This window comes from Callorhinus ursinus, unplaced genomic scaffold, assembly GCF_003265705.2.
Source record: "Callorhinus ursinus isolate GAN/ISIS: 27379988/994484 unplaced genomic scaffold, GSC_fseal_2.0 scaffold12, whole genome shotgun sequence".
NCBI classification, from domain to species: domain Eukaryota; kingdom Metazoa; phylum Chordata; class Mammalia; order Carnivora; family Otariidae; genus Callorhinus; species Callorhinus ursinus.
In genome coordinates this window covers 54,203,316-54,220,940 of record NW_027397074.1, presented here as the reverse complement: position 1 = coordinate 54,220,940, position 17,625 = coordinate 54,203,316, and the positions used below count along the sequence as shown (strand labels likewise).

Below are 17,625 nucleotides of genomic sequence, written 5' to 3'. Positions count from 1 at the left end.
ATTCTAGTCTGGCCAGCAAGAGGCATTCCTCAAAAAGAACTATGACTATAGCATGGAAACCCTGCAGGCCCTTGAGTAAAAGAGCTGGAATTCGAATGACTGTAGGCCGGTGGGAAGAGGTTCTCTACCTTATCTTATTTAATCATCATACCGAGACTATGAGGTATGTATCCCTCTCCCTCTTTTTACAAGTTTTAACCAGAAGTTAAAAGCCTTTGCCAGAGGTATCACATCAAGACGTTGAAAAAGGCTAGACTCAAACCCAGATTTTCCTGCCTGGACAGCCAGTCCCAGCCAGCTCTTCAAGCTCAGTTTCCTTACAGGCTGCCTGAGGCTAGCGCAGAGCTCCAGTAGCTCCATGCTGTTCCTGGTGGCAGTAGAGGGGAGGTGGCTTTGTGAGTCTCACTGAGCTGTCCTAGATGAACACCAGCTGGAGACCATTGGGTGTCATTCTATGGAAACCACAGCACGCAAGAACCCTTCAGGTTTTAAAGCAGGCCCCAGCTCCAGGCCCCAGGTCTGGTGCTGACAGCAGCTGTATCGGGGTGAGACCTGGCCTGCTGCCTGTGTCGCTCCTCGGGCTAGCGGCACCTTGGTGGCAGCCCTGCAACCAAGCAGCAGCCTACTCCCTCCCTTGCTACATCCATCAGGACTGAAGCCATAGTCTTTGATCGCCATAGTCCTCTAGCTGATTGAAAAAGTGACGATTGTGAAAATTTCATTTAACTCCTTTCCTATTTAGGTAACAAGCCTACTCTGTCACTGAATATGTAAGAGCAGCTCCTGCCCAAATGGTCTTCCAAGAATGGCTTGTTCTACCTGAAATCTCACGAAGCATTGAAACCACTCAGTTTATCGTGTTTGATTAAGATAAGGATTTTAATGGTGTTTTCCTTTTACAGTGCTAAAAAATTCACATGGCTTCCTAAAGAAATGGAACTCAGTTCAGTAGACTGCCTCAGCGTAGTCCTATTCTTGTAGAGTCTGCGTCAAGAGTCCGCAAAGCTGGGTGCTTACATGGTGTACCCTGGTGCCTTCCGTGGAAGAGTAGAGGCTGCTAAACAGTCTGAGAAAGTCTTATGCTTCATGCTGAATGGGCCCAATCCACAGAAATGTTCTTAGTCATCTGTCCCTGCATTACTGATTCAGAGAACCTTTTCAGCTGCTTACTACCCAGAGCGTTAAATTCTCTGAGGCCTCACCAATGATCCTAACCTTTGAAATATTACCCCCCACAGCCCTCTCACACACACATACACACGTGCGCGCGCACACTCACAGACACACATGCACTCACACACACACAGACCCACATGCACACACACACACGCACTCACACAGACACACATGCACACACACGCACACACAGACACACACGCACGCACTCACACACACACACACACACACACACGTACACAATACTCATTAAAAAGTACCATGCTGATAATGATTAAAGAAGCATGACAAAACATAACCTTTCAAACATCAGCTGCCTACTTTATTAGAATATATAATCTTACATTCTTTCAAAGAGAACAAATTAAATTGGGCTACTTTGTTCTTTGAACACAGCCCACTCATAACAACCTTATGTCTTTCTCTTGTTCCCACTGCCTGGAATGTCCCCACCTTTTATTAAAGTTGCTGGTTTACTGCTTCGATGCATGGCATATAAGGTCCTTGAGATCAGGGACACATAGTAGGTACTAAATAAATATATGCCACCCTGAATTGAAATTCCTTATGTACAATGCCAAAATCTAAAAGATTCTGAAAACCAAAAGATGTTTTCCTAAGTTCAGCTCCCAACTCAATTGGTAATAAGCCTAACCTGATCTGATGTAAGACCGTTTATGATCTTATGTGTTACTGAAGAAATATTAATGCATTTGGTTAAAGAGAATTTCCCTAGACCCTGTTTGAGGATTACATAATAGACTCCATGTGCTGTATATTATGTTTCTAAAATCTGAAATTTTCTGAATTGTGAAACTTCTGGCACCAGAGGTTTTAGATGAGATTGTGGGCCTTTATTCTCTAAATCATGGCCCCAGAATATATTATCCCATTCTTTCGAAGATGACAATGCCTTTGAACTACTGTTTTTCTCAGTAATTGTTTTTATTGTCTTGAGAACAAACAAAAAAATCTGTACTTCTTCCGGTTAATAAGTAAGCTCATTTAAAAAATTTTTAAACAAGATAAAAAAAACTACAAAAGAAATGTATGATGACTTTTTAAGCTCCAACTACAGATAATGAGAATAGTTTCACATGTCACATAATATCCATCAGAAAATCATGTGGTTCTACTTTCAGAATATAGGCGGAATCCGTGCACTCTTCACCAGCGCCCACTAATAGCACCATCTAGTGTCTGATTTCTGCAGTAGTGTCCGAAGTGGTCATGTGTTTCTACCCTAACCCCCTGCAGTCACCTCTGTGCACAACATCCAGTGTCCCTTTTAAATTTAAGTTGTATCATACAAAAGTAAAGAAAATATATAATGAACCTGATTTACCCATCATTTTACTTAAACAACTGTCAAAAAGGCCAATTTTGTTTTACCAGCATTTTCCTGTTTTATACTGGATTATTTTAAAGTAAATCCCAGACATCGTATCATTTCATCTATAAATAATTATGTATGTTAACTAAAAAACATAACCACGATATCATATATTATCCCATCTAAAAAATTAATAGTAACTCCTTGACATAAAATATCAAGGCAGCATTCACACTTCACCAAGGGTCTGTTTATTTTATGAGTTTTGTTTTTTTATCATGTGTTGTTTGATTTCAGATCCAAATGAGGGCCATACACTGCAATGGGTTGAGAGGTCTCTTAAAGTCTCTGTTGATCTATAGGTTCTCCCTGAATTGCTTTTTTGCCTTACAATTTGCAGACTGAACCATTGGGGTAGTTTAATGTGTTTCTTTGTCCGTCTATTTTTTTTTAAATTGGCAGTTAGATTTGGAGGCTTGATACGATGTTGTTATTTGGGATTTTTTATTTTTATTGTTTTTTTGCCAGAGTACTTCATAGGTGGTGTTACATGCTTCTGGTTGTGTCTTTCTTGTAGCTGTGTGGGCAGCCACTGGTGATGACAGCCCTAATCTATTAGGTATCACAAAATGGTGATACTTTATCACTCCTTCTTTGTTTATTTATCAGAACACTTCTATAATGAGAAACGTTCCCTCATCTACTATATGATTACCCTGAGGTAGAGCAAAGGAAGAATAATAGCCTACAGAAGTGACCAGAGAAGTTTTTATTTGTTTGGTTTTGGTTTTAGTATCATTAGTAATCCATGGATTTAAGCATACTTGTTTTTTTAATCCATTGCAGTTGTTACTCTTACTAATTTTTCAAGTTTTTCCCTTTTGCCCGTTGGGAGCCTCTTCAAATTGACTTCTGAGTCTTTTTGATAGTATCCCAATAGTTGCTACAGAGCTAAAACAAAGGACTGGATGGTCAAATCAGCAGCAAGCTTTCCTAATAACTTGAGGCAATCAAGAGCCTCAGATGAAGCAGAGAAGACATCTGAGACCTCAAGCCTTGTCCTCCAGGTCTTTATTTCCCACATCAATAACGTGGAATAGATGGAGTCTCTAAGTAAGATTCACAGGATTCCTCACCCAGGGAGTAAATTTACATTATGAAATATTCCATTTTATACTACAGAGAGTTAGAAAACATTTCTGGGACATTCTGTAGGAAATCATGTCTCCTGGCTTCTGGGTGTTACTAGTATAAGCAACTCTTTAGCTGAGGACACAGATACCATCTCTTCTTCCGGGCAATTTGTCTGTTTCCTTGAAGGTGCAATTGACAAGGGGATAAGACCCAATCACCTGCCTTCTTTTCTATTCCCCAAGCATATTTATTCCTCCATTGAAGAGAGTGCGTGGATCACAGGCCAACTGCTTTAATGTCTTCCTCCCAGCTGCCTTCCTGGCTTACTGGGATGACTAGTATGCTCACTTACACACCCCTTGCCCCAGACCTTAAAGCAACCATTTCTCCGATGACTCCTTCGTTTTAGTGGTAAAGAGGATTTACAGATCACAATCTGGGGGCTAGATGAAAATAATTCCTCGATGAACATTTTTTACACAATATCTTTGCACACTTCTTTGACCATCTCCTTAGAATAATTTCCCTAAAAGTGAATTGATCTGTCAAAGAGTTGACAATTTAACCTTTGCTTCATGGGCCAACAATGGCATGTACCAACTTATTTCCTGTCTATCAGGGATAACTATTCTTGGGGATGCCCATTTTCCCAACAACCTCTCCAACACTGGGTGTTGTGTTATTTTAATCTTTCCAAATAACAGATGAAAATGATCATACTAGGGTTGATTTTTTTTCTTTTTGGCATTTGTTGAATGCTAGATAAGAAGATATATTTTCAGGGCATCTGGGTGGCTTAATCGGTTAGGCATCTGCCTTTGGCTCAGGTCATGATCCCCAGGTCCTGGGATCGAGCACCACACCAGGCTTGATCGGGAGGGAGTCTGCTTCTCCCTCTCCCTCTGCCTCTCTCTCTCTCTCTCTCTCTCTCTCTTCAAATAAATAAGTAAAATCTTTTAAAAAAAGATATTTTCATATATTTATTTACCATTTCTATTTATTTTGTGAATGCACTGATTATTCCCTCTGGTTTTCTTCAGTATTTGAGAAATATCGATAATTAGGAATATATGTGGAAATATTTCCCCAAGTTATTATTTGTCTTTGGCCTGTGTTTATTGCATTTTGTTTACTTTTAAAAAAAAAGTAACATATGATACATTACTGGTTTCAGAGGTAGAGGTCAGTGATTCATCAGTCTTATATAACACCCAGTGCTCATCACATCATGTGCCCTCCTTACTGCCCACCACCCAGTTACCCCATCTCCCCTCCCCACCCCACTCCCCTCCAGCAACCCCAGTTTGTTTCCTATGATTAAGAGTCTCTTATGGTTTGTCTTCCTCTCTGATCTCCTCTTCTTTTATTTTTCCCTCTCTTCCCCTATGATCCTCTGTTTTGTTTCTTAAATTCCACATATGAGTGAGATCACATGATAATTGTCTTTCCCTGATTGACTTATTTCACTTAGCATAATATCCTTTAGTTCCATCTACATTGTTGCAAATGGCAAGATTTCATTTTTTCATGGCTGAGTAGTATTCCAATGTGTATATATATATATATATACCACATCTTCTTTATCCATTCATCTGTCGATGGACATCTGGGCTCTTTCCATAGTTTGGCTACTGTGGACATTACAGCTTTAAACATTGGGTTGCAGGTGCCCCTTCGGATCGCTATATTTGTATCTTTTGGATCACTACCTTTGTATCTTTGGAGTAGATACCTAGTAGTGCAATTGTTGGGTCATACAGTAGCTCTATTTTCAACTTTTTGAGGAACCTCCATGCTGTTTTCCAGAGTGGCTGTACCAGCTTGCATTCCCACCAACTGTGTAGGAGGGTTCACCTTTCTCTGCATCCTTGCCAACATCTGTTGTTTCCTGACTTGTTAATTTTAGCCATTCTGACCAGTGTGAGATGGTATCTTATTGTGGTTTTGATTTGTATTTCCCTGATGCAAGGTGATGTTGAGCATTCTTTCGTGTGTCTAATGGCCGTTTGGATGTCTTCTTTGCAGAAATGTCTGTTCATGTCTTCTGCCCATTTCTTGATTGGGTTATTTGTTCTTTAGGTGTTGCATTTGATAAGTTCTTTATAGATTTTTGGATACTAGCCCTTTATCTGCTTAGACATTTACAAATATCTTCTCCCATTCTGTCAGTTGTCTTTTGGTTTTGTGGACTGTTTCCTTTGCTGTGCAAAAGCTTTTTATCTTGATGAAGTCCCAGTAGTTCATTTTTTGCCTTTAGTTCCCTTGCCTTTGGGACATGTCTAGCAAGTAGTTGCTGTGGCTGAGGTCACGGAGGTTGCTGCCTGTGTTTTCTCTAGGATTTTGATGGATTCCTGTCTCACATTTAGGTCTTTCATCCGTTTGGAGTCTATTTTTGTGGATGGTGTAAGAAAATGGTCCAGTTTCATTTTGCATGTGGCTGTCCAGTTTTCCCAACATCATTTGTTGAAGAGACTGTCTTTTTTCCATTGGATATTCTTTCCTGCTTTGTCGAAGATTAGTTGACCATAGAGTTGAGGGTCCATTTCTGGGTTCTCTATTGTGTTCCATTGATCTGTGTGTCTGTTTTTGTGCCAGTACCATACTGTCTTGATGATTACAGCTTTGTAATAGAGCTTGAAGTCCAGAATTGTGATGCCGCCAGCTTTGGTTTTCTTTTTCAACATTCCTTTGGCTATTTGGGGTCTTTTCTGGTTCCATAAAAATTTTAGGATTATTCCAGCTCTGTGAAAAACGTTGATGGTATTTTGATAATGATTGCACTGAATATATAGGTTGCTCTAGGTAGCGTAGACATTTTAACAATATCTCTTCTTCCAATCCATGAGCATGGAACGTTTTCCACTTCTTTGTATCTTCCTCAATTTCTTTCATGAGTGTTCTATAGTTATTCTGAGTACAGATCCTTTGCCTCTTTGGTTAGGTTTATTCCTAGGTATCTTATGGGTTTTGGTGCAGTTGTACATGAGATCAATTCCTTAATTTCTCTTTCTTCTGTCTCATTGTTAGTGTATAGAAATACAACTGATTTCTGTGCATTGATTTTTATATCCTGCCACTTTACTGAATTCCTGTATGAGTTCTAGCAATTTGGGGGTGGAGTCTTTTGGGTTTTCCACATAGAGTATCATGTCACCTGACAAGAGTGAGAGTTTGACTTCTTCTTTGTCAATTCAGATGCCTTTTATTTCTTTTTGTTGTCTGATTGCTAAGGCTAGGACTTCTAGTACTATGTTGAACAACAGTGGTTATAGTGGACATCCCTGCCATGTTCCTGACCTTAGGGGAAAAGCTCTCAGTTTTTCCCCTTTGAGAATGATATTCACTGTGAGCTTTTTGTATATGGCTTTATGATATTAAGGTATGTTCCCTCTATCCCTACACTGTGAAGAGTTTTAATCAAGAAAGTATGCTGTACTATGTCAAATGCTTTTTCTGCATCTGTTGAGAGGATCGTATGGTTCTTGTCCTTACTTTTATTAGTGTAGTGTATCACATTGATTGATTTGTGGATGTTGAACCAACCTTGCAGTCCAGCAATAAATCCCACTTGGTTGTGGTAGATAATCCTATTAATGTATTAGATCCTATTGGCTTGTATCTTGGTGAGAACTTTGCATTCGTGTTCATCAGGGATGAACTGTGAAGTCCATCTGGTCCAGTGTGTCATTCAAAGCTCTTATTTCCTTGTTGATTTTCTGCTTAGATGATCTGTCCATTGCAGTGAGTGGGGTGTTAAAGTCCCCTACTATTATTGTATTATTATCAATGTGTTTCTTTAATTTTGTTAATTGGTTTATATAATTGGCTGCTTCCCTGTTAGGAACATAAATATTTACAATTGTTAGATCTTCTTGTTGGATAGACCCTTTAATTATGATATAGTGTCCTTCCTCATCTCTTATTACAGTCTTTGGTTTAAAATCTAATTTGTCTGATACAAGAATTGCCACCCCAGCTTTCTTTTGGTGTCCATTAGCATGGTAAATGGTTTTCCACTCCCTCACTTTCAATCTGGAGGTGTCTTTGGGTCTAAAATGAGTCTCTTGCAGACAGCATATCGATGGGTCTTGTTTTTTTTATCCAATCTGATACCCTGTGTCTTTTTATTGGGGCATTTAGCTCATTCACATTCAGGGTAACTATTGAAAGATATGAATTTAGTGCCATTGTATCGCCTGTAAGGTGACTGTTACTGCATATTGTCTCTGTTCCTTTCTGGTCTATGTTACTTCAGGGCTCTCTCTTCACTTAAAGGATCCCTTTTAATGTTTCTTGCAGGGCTGGTTTGGTGATCACAAATTCTTTTAGTTTCTATTTGTCCTGGAAGCTTTTTATCTCTCCTCTTTTGAATGACAGCCTAGCTGAATAAAGTATTCTTGGCTGCATATTTTCCTCATATAGCACCCTGAATATATCATGCCAGTCCTTTCTGGCCTGCCAGGTCTCTGTGGACAGGTCTGCTGCCAGTCTAATGTTTCTACCCTTGTAGGTTACAGACCTCTTTTCCCCCCCCCGAGCTGCTTTCAGGATTTTTCTCTTTGTCTCTAAGATTTGCAAGTTTCACTATTATATGTTGGGGTGTTGACCTATTTTTATTGATTTTGAAGGGGGTTCTCTGTGCCTCCTGGACTTGAATGCCTGTTTCCTTCCCCAGATTAGGGAAGTCCTCCACTATAATTTGGTCCAGTATACCTTCTGCCTCTCTCTCTCTCTCTCCTTTTCTTCTGGGATCCCAGTTATTCTAATATTGTTTCACTCTGTCGTATCACTTATGTCTCGAATTCTCCCCTCATGATCCAGTAGTTATCTTTTTCTCAGCTTCTTTACTCTCCATCATTTTGTCTTCTATGTCACTAATTCTCTCTTCTGCCTCATTTATCCTAGTAGTTAGTGCCTCCATTTTTGTTTGCCTTTCATTAATAGCCTTTTTGATTTTGACTTGGTTAGATTTTAGTTATTTTATTTCTCTAGAAAGGGATTCTCTAGTGTTGTCTATGCTTTTTTCAGGCCCAGCTAGTATCTTTATAATCATTATTCTGACCTGTAGTTCTGACATCTTACTTATATCCATACTGATTAGGTCCCTGGCAGTCAGCACTGCCTCTTGTTCTCTTTTTTGAGGTGAGTTTTTCCATCTTGTCATTCTATCCAGAGAAGTATAGATGAAAGAACAAAATACTAAAATGGCAACAACGAAATATACAAGGAAATATACACTAAACAAATCAGAAGAGCTGAAACCGAAAAAAAATAAAAATTTTTAAAAAAGAGAGAGAGAATATAATCAGACAAGTGAACAGAACAGAGCAATACACTATATCCTGAGTGTATTTTGGTCTGTTTGTTAGAAGAAACTGCATCCCAAAATTGTAAAGAAAGAAAAACATATATATACAAAAATAAAATTAAATACAATGAAAGTATAGAATGTAACTCTAAAAATGAAAATTTAAAGATTTTTAAAAAAGAGTTGATAAAGTAAGAAATTGGTTGAAAAAGGAAAGAGAAAAAAATTAAAATTGAAAGACTAAAGAATCATGGGGGAAAAAAATACATGAATTCTATATACTCTTTTCCCCTGGCACTGGAGTTTTGCAGTTTTCTGTGATCGGTAAACTTGGTGTTGGCCGGTTGTTCCTGCTGACCTTCTGGGGGAGGGGCCTGTTGTGCTGATTCTCGGGTGTCTTTTCCCTGGGCGTAATTGTACAGCCCTTGCCAGGGGGCCAGGCTAAGTAAGTGGGTCCGGATTGCTCTATGTGGCTTTTGTTCCCTGAAGGTTTTCCACACAGCTTTAGAGGAGGAGAATGAAAATGGTGGCCTCCCAATCTCTTGCCCCAGAGCTGCCCAGAGCTCAGGGCCCCACTCCTCAGTGCGCCTTCAGGGAAAAGCAGTCACTCCTGTCTCTCTTGTCTCCATCCGCACTCCGTGCTCACCCAGCCCGTGACTGAGCATTTCTGTGTCAGGCACACAACCCTGTTCTGAGTCTCCAAACCTTGAAGACTCCTGTGACATGTACCTGCACCGCTTCTCCCGGCAGAGGAAGAGGGGTTCTCACCGGGGTTCTGCCCCTCACTGGGCCCCTGCTCTGAGAGCAGTCTTCTGACTATACTGCTGTTTGTGGTATATGGCAACCCCAGGCTGAAAGCCCACTCCTGGGCTCGCTAATTGCAACCCGCTCCAGTGCCTGGAAACTCTGCCACACTTGGCACCCTAGTATTCCTGTGACCTTGGGGATCCTAAGGCCACACTATCCCTCCTAGGATTGTGCCCCATTTTCAGGCAGGGACGTCCTTCACCCGAGCAGACTTCTTAAAGTTCTGATTTTGTGCTCCACTGCTATATCACTTTCAGGTAGCGGGTTTACAGAGGCTCCCTCCCCGCCACGGTTTATCTTCCCATATATCCCCTCGGATTTGCTTCTCCACACCTCCTACCTTGCAGAAAGTGGTCGCTTTTCTATTTGTAGAATTGCAGCAATTCTTTTCTTAGATCTCTGGTTGAGTTTGCAGGTGTTCAGAATGATTTGATAGATAACTAGCTGAATGCCTGGGACCAGACGAAACTAAGGTCTCCTACCCCTCCCCCATCTTGGACTATTCTCGCATTTTGTTTGCTTTTTAAATTTTTTTTCATATTAATAGCATTTTAATTTATAAAGATGAGCATGATTTTTTTTTTACCATTGGCCAAAACACGTATAAAATTTTCCATCTTAACTATTTTTAAGTGTACAGTACATTGTTAACTCTGTGTGCCCTGTTATACAACAGATTCATCTCACAAAACTAAAACTCTCTATCCATTGGCCATTTCCCCTTTCCCCACCTCCCAAAACCCTGGCAACTGCTGTCCTGCTTTCTAAGATGTCTTTTTAACTTTCAGTCTTTAGAGTCCTCAGACTTTTACTTTATGGTTTAGCTTTTGTGATGATAAGACAAATGTTTATTTTCCTAAATAGACAGTAAATACCCACTTGCCAGCACTCAGTCAGGAAACAGAACATTGCCAGCAGCACCCCAGAAGCTTTTCATGTACCCCTTTCTAATGGCAACTCACTCCCTTTCTCTTACAGGTCACAACTATCCTCACTGTATATGGTATCCATTCCCTTGCTTGGTTGATGACCAAAGTTTGTTTCTCTAAAACAAGTCAATTTAGTTTTGCCTGATTTTGAACTTTATGTAACAGTATCATAGTGTGTATATTCTATTATAATTTGGTTCTGTCACTCAGTATTATTTGTAATATTAGTCCATGTTATTACCTGTGACTGAAGTTTATTTGCATTGCTACATACTATTCCATTGTGTGAACATACCACAATATGTTTATGCATTCTTTTATCAATGGATAGGAATTTTCAAGACATTTATGACCATTTTTGTACGTTTCTTCACACACATCTATACATATCTCCTACTCCACTTTTTTTTCGGGTATATGCCTACATAGAACTGCATGCAGGACCATAAAATATGATAGAGAGATTTTACCTTTAGTAGATAGTGCCAGACTGTTTTCCAAAGTGACTGAAACCATTTGAACTTCCAACAGCCAAAATTGAGAAAGTCTGGTACACACATTCTCACCATCATCTGCTGTTGTCCTATTTATTTTTGCCCCATATAGTGAGCGCTTAGTAGTATATTACTGTGGTGTTGTTTTTCATGTTGTTGATCACAAGTGAGGTTCAACACCTTTTCATATATTTATTGGCCATTTGGATTTCTTCCTTTGTAAAGTGCCTGTATAAGTGTTTTGCCCATTTTTTACTGGGTCGTTTGCCTTTTTCTTATTTGTTTTTAACAGTTCTTTATATATTCTGGACATAGGCTCTTTGATGGTTTTATATGTTATAAACATCTCCTTTCTGGCTTATCTTTCCTTCTCTTCATAGTGTCTCTTGATGAATGTATCGTCTTAATTTTGACACAGTCACATTATTCTAGTACTTTTCAGTGTTGTTTTATGATGATGTAAGTGACCTTTAAAAATCTAATTTGTTTCCTTAACTGAAAAAACCAATATTTAAATGTGCTTATTGTAAGCTTGAATTCTTTACAGCTAAGAGCTTGGCAGACCTTCTCCTCAAAGAGAATGTCAATGACAATAATGGCCACAATGTTAAACATTTGAAGAACACTTTCATCATTTTCACATTTACGTTCCCCATATAACCTAGAATTTTTAAATCATTATAATTCTGTTTGGCTCTCCTTCAACAAATAGATCCTGCAGCATATATGATTATCTTATTTTCTATAACTCCCAACCGAGTACCATCCTGTGCCACCTTATGGTGCTGTTACATATGCATATGGGGGTCCATATGGGCATACGTCCCATCTTTCCAACCGGGCTGAAAGCTCCTTGACATCAGAGGGTTTGTAAATGCATCTTTGTATCTCCTGTGGTGCTCTGCATTAAGTAAGCAGCTAGAAAGGTGATAATAATATGCAGGGCCCCTGAATATTTAGCCCTTCAAAAGAAAAGAAAAATAAGTTTTAACAGACATGAGATCCTCGAATTTTCTTTTAAGGATTACATGGCTTGTTGCAGTTCTAATGTATGATTGATGATTGCTGATTATCCCAACCACATTTTGACCAATCAGTATAATCCCCTTCACTTTCCAGGCGTTTCAGTGAACAGCTAATTTGTCATCCACATCCTTGTCTATTCTACTGTATAGCCCCTGTTAGAGATATTGATGGGAGCCAAAGGGGAGCACAGATAATTCAGAACATGGATAATCTACTTTCTTCTTGAATGTCACAAAATCCAAAATATGTTTATGTGCATTTGCTTCTCAGGTAGAAATGAGTCCTCTGGAAAATGCAATTGAAGTGTTGGAAAATAAGAATCAGCAGCTGAAGACTCTGATTAGTCAGTGTCAGACAAGACAGATGCAGAATATTAATCCCTTGACTATGTGCCTGAATGGAGTTATAGATGCTGCGGTTAATGGTGGAGTTTCCAGGTATCAAGAGGTGAGGATTAGGTATTGTTGTCTGAAAGCTTTTAAATTTGATTTCTTAGGGCTTCAGAAGTCTTTTTTCAAAATATGCACACACATCTTCATGCTAATATCGGGTTACAATTGACACAGAGTTCTTCGTTAAATGGAGCAAACAGTCATTTGTGATGCACACTTATTCCATTTGCCGATATGTGGTATTTTGGGGATAAAAGTGTGTGCATGTGTGTGTGTGCTTGGATGAATAAAGTGGTGAAATTATCAAGATTGTTTAATAAATGTCTACCTAAAACCACTTCCTTGACCAAGGAGACTCATGGGCATAGAAATGTCTGATCTTGTTTAGAAGGTACTTTAAATGGACTTTTCATCTGCCCTTGTGGTTTTAAACAGAAAGGCAAAACAGCTTGGAAGGTGAGGAGGCCACCATTTTAGTCATACTGAATATTAAAGCACTTTATTTTAGGATACAAAGCTTATTGATTTGGATTTGCTATTTGCTTGCTTTACCAGAGACACTTATTTACACAATCGCGGCTCTTTAAACAACCCTTTCCTTATATGCCCTTTCTGACCAGCTGCCCACAGTAGGAGTCATTCCTTCTGCCCCACACATGCGGTTTTCGGTGGTGTTTCTTTGAAGATGCCAGGTCTTTAGAAGCAGCTGTGTCTTTCACTTTCTTTTTAACTTTCCTGAAGTGAACTGACTCTCCATTCTCTTTCTAGGCATTTTTTGTCAAAGAATATATCTTAAGTCACCCTGAAGATGGAGAGAAAATTGCACGGTTAAGAGAGCTAATGCTTGAGCAGGTAAGGTGGGGGCAAAAGCCAATCACCTGCTCTCTTTCCTGCCTAGATTTGCATAGTTACCCAGAGACCCATCTCCTTGGTTTTCTACGTCAGTGTTCTTTTTATTTTTTTTAAATTTTTTATTGTTATGTTAATCATCATATATTACATCATTAGTTTTTGATGTAGTGTTCCATGATTCATTGTTTGTGCATAACACCCAGTGCTCCACGCAGAAGGTGCCCTCTTTAATACCCATCACCAGGCTAACCCATCCCCCTACCCTCCTCCCCTCTAGAACCCTCAGTTTGTTTTTCAGAGTCCATCGTCTCTCATGGTTCGTCTCCCCCTCTGACTTACTCCCCTTCATTCTTCCCCGCCTGCTATCTTCTTCTTTTTCTTTTTTCTTAACATATGTTGCATTATTTGTTTCAGAAGTACAGATCTGTGATTCAACAGTCTTGCACAATTCACAGCGCTCACCATAGCACATACCCTCCCCAATGTCTATCACCCAGCCACCCCATCCCTCCCACCCCCCACCACTCCAGCAACCCTCAGTTTGTTTCCTGAGATTAAGAATTCCTCATATCAGTGAGGTCATATGATACATGTCTTTCTCTGATTGACTTATTTCACTCAGCATAACACCCTCCAGTTCCATCCATGTCGTTGCAAATGGCTCTACGTCAGTGTTCTAACAGAAGAGGTCAGCCAAGCATTATAGATTCATCTGTAATGTATTCCAACTTGCTAATTTTTACTTTTACTTCCCACTTCAATGCAAACATAAACTTAAAAATGAGTAAACTACGGCAGCCCCTTAAAATGGACAACTTCATGTAGTCTCTTGGAATAGTGTTAGAACGTTCTCTCCCTAAAGACTTGCTGTAGGCTTGATGCCAACTTTTCACTCAAAATTTTGGGCTCACGTAAGTTCAGACCAACTCAAAATAAATGAATAGATAAATGAATGAGTGAAGGAATGAGATTCTTACTTAAATGTTACAGTAAGGGGCAATCAATAGACTTTGCTTTAAAACAAAGACTAAGCCTATAGATGATAGGATATGGACAAAACGAGATACAAGCTCATCATTTCCTACTCCAAAGAAGCATAGTTTATTTATTTAGTTCCAGCAAGTACAAAGAACTAGAGTAATCTCTTGCCTGCTATGTTCCTGGAGCTACCTCTTGGCCTGAAAATGTTTGAAAACCTCTGAGGTAGGAGACATGATGGTTAAGAGGCTAAGTTAAATAGGAAATAAGGACATTTAACACCCATAAAAAATGGAATACGTATGAAAAAATGTGACCAAAGCATCTCCTTCTACTTGATAATACAAAATTAATCAACAAATAAGGCATGCCCTTTCGGATAAGAAAATGATGAAGTTGTATCTGATTTTCATCCATATTTTATGCTCTTCAGGCTTAATCCACAGAACTTAATACTGGGGAGACAGAAGTGGCCATGGACAAGTACCATGGCTGGAAGAGGGTCAGTTATGCAGCTTCTAGAAAAGAGAAAGGAGTTACTTTAAGGTGACCTGCAAGGAAATCGAGAATAAGTTAAGTTCTCGATGTGGCCCTGGGGGTGATATAGATACTAGGAGTGAGCAAGTTAGGTTATCCAGTTCTTAGGATTATGGAATGACTGTGGCCTTTGTTGATATTTAATGATCAGTATTTAACCTGAGCACAGTCTCTTGTGAGTGGTTTGCCTCACTGCAGGACTCTTATTGGTGTATTCAGTTTGACTGAATTCTTTCCCCAGAGTTAAAATTAAAAGGACCAAGAAGACTCTCAAGAAAAATAAAATTGGGCACCTTTGTTTCCTCCACATCCTGCCTATGTTCACAGGGCCTTGTGGAAAGAACCGTGACATAGGAGACTTTATATCTCTATCATAGGATAAGTGGTACAAGTGACTGCCATGTGACCTCCGGCAGGTCACACCATCTTTGTGAGACCGTAGTAGCAGGGGTTAGGGCTAGCAAGGCCACTACCCTCAGCTGGACCTCTGTGAGGTGGTTCAGATAAACTACCTGAGGGCCTCGGAGATGCCCTGCCCTGGTGGCTTTTCCAGAAAGGACTTGTTGGCCCAGCTGATGGGAGTAGTGGCTGTTGACAGACACTGTTGTTGCCTCAGCTGCAGAATGCTGCCTGGCCCACGATCACCACCTTCCTGGCTGGCCCAAATCCAGTGACTGAGGCGAGGAGACATACAGCCCAGCCTTCTGGGCCCCGCACAGCACAACTCTGACAGCCTGTCTGAGGCCCAGAGCTCCCCTCGTGTCGGCAGAGGCTGACATGACTGCTGTGTGTCTGGACTTCTTTTTAGTCAGCCCTGCTTCTGCCGCTCCCTCACACAGACAGTGATGCCAGGTGACTCCCCGGTAAACATCCTCATCTCCATGCCAACGTCTACTTCTGGGACAACCCAGCCTGCAACGTGATTCGGACAAAACAGTCTTACAGCGAGTGTTTAAAATGGAAACTGGATTCCTACCCTTGAGGTCAACTCTTCCATGCCCTTCTCCCGTCATCAGACTCTTCCTTTATGCCTCAGACATCCACTCCACTCTCACTACTCCCTGTAAAGGTGTCCTTGAGGTTTAAGGTATTTTTATTTTTATGCAGATATGCTGTCGGTGGGTAGGGGCTGCCACAGTCCTGCCCACGTACAGAAGGTGCTGGACACTCTAACCCACCAGGCTCAGTCCTGTTTGACCTGAGCTTTCAATCTTGAATCTTTACAAGATGTCAAGATAAAAACCACTGTGGTGATGGTGTGATTTGCTTTTCTCACAGTCCGTGGAATTTGTTCTTTTGACCACATTAGCCTGGGGGCATTTTTTTAAATGTAAAAGACAGCTGATACTCAGAGGAATTAAGCACTATACATAGTTGAAGAACAAAAGAAACTTGAATTGTTTGTGTACATCTTTTCTGGGTCCTCACCACAGAAAACCTATTTTTTTTTTTTAAGTAGGAGCTGCTCCTTATTGCATTATAAGTGAACCAGAATAATCATTTTTATCAAAAACAAAAAGAAGGGCAACTATATAGAATTCCTGTTCCTATTCTACCTCCATGTCTTCCTCAACCAAATTCTGAAAAGGGGGGCGGGGAGAGAAGAGATGGACACAGCAGAACCTGATGGAAGAGAAAGAGGTGTACCTTGAAAAAGGGTGTACCATCCAGAGAAGAGATCCCTTGGGGAGAAGCTCCTGACCCCACCAACAGGGAGCAGCTCCTGCCCAATCCTGTGAAGTACAGAGGGAGCCAAGCAACACATAACTGCTTAAAAGGGTTGTTATTACAAATCTAAAATACATGGGAAAGAAACTTCGGGTAGGAGGAAAATCAGAAAGACCTAAGTTTGAATCCCCATTTGTCTTTTAGTACATTCAGGATCATTCTGATCCTCAGTGTCCTCACCTGTAAATGAAGGATTGTTCCTCTCTTGTGGGGTTGAGAGAATTAGCCATGACTCATGCAGAATGCATGGTACAGTGCTTGACCCTCTAGCAGGCACTTGGTGGAATTGTTCACTGATTTGGGTTTTTTTTTCCTTTTCTTGTTATCAAGGCACAGATTTTGGAATTTGGTTTGGCCGTGCACGAAAAGTTTGTGCCTCAAGATATGAGACCCCTACACAAAAAGCTGGTTGACCAGTTCTTTGTGATGAAGTCAAGTTTAGGGATACAGGTACGTACCCAAAGTGTCCATAGGGGGCAGTGTGACCACTGCCAGTTGCTGTTTGTTAGCAGGACGATGAAGTATCCAATAGTGACATCTTTTGGTTTTTCTACCAAACTGCACCATCTTACCAGGGAGTCCTCCAGTATTAAAATTTTGCATCATTTTCTATTTGCCCTGTTCAACTTTTATGAAAATAAAAAAGGGCAAGAAAGCTTAATAATACTGAAAATTACCTTTATAACCTTACGTAAAGATTTCATAACAATATGCTAAAATACCTCACGAGTTCTTTTGCCCCTTTTTTTAATTACTCGTCTAAAATATTCCCTTGACTCCCTCTCTAGGAGTTCTCTGCTTGTATACAAGCCAGTCCAGTCCATTTTCCTAATGGAAGCCCCCGCGTGTGTAGAAACTCAGCACCTGCTTCTATGAGCCCAGATGGTACCAGGGTAATTCCCAGACGCAGGTAAGTCATATTCTGAATTAT

General features: G+C 40.2%; 1 protein-coding gene across 1 annotated transcript in view; it reads left to right on the top strand.

Moving 5' to 3' along the window:
* DOCK4 (dedicator of cytokinesis 4) overlaps nucleotides 1-17,625 on the top strand; it is a 422,501-nt gene that overhangs the window by 389,434 nt on the left and 15,442 nt on the right. Inside the window, exons 44-47 of the mRNA XM_073899086.1 lie at nucleotides 12,478-12,654; nucleotides 13,368-13,451; nucleotides 17,025-17,144; nucleotides 17,483-17,604. Of these exons, the coding sequence (XP_073755187.1) occupies nucleotides 12,478-12,654; nucleotides 13,368-13,451; nucleotides 17,025-17,144; nucleotides 17,483-17,604 (503 nt within the window). The remainder of the gene's footprint in view (nucleotides 1-12,477; nucleotides 12,655-13,367; nucleotides 13,452-17,024; nucleotides 17,145-17,482; nucleotides 17,605-17,625) is intronic.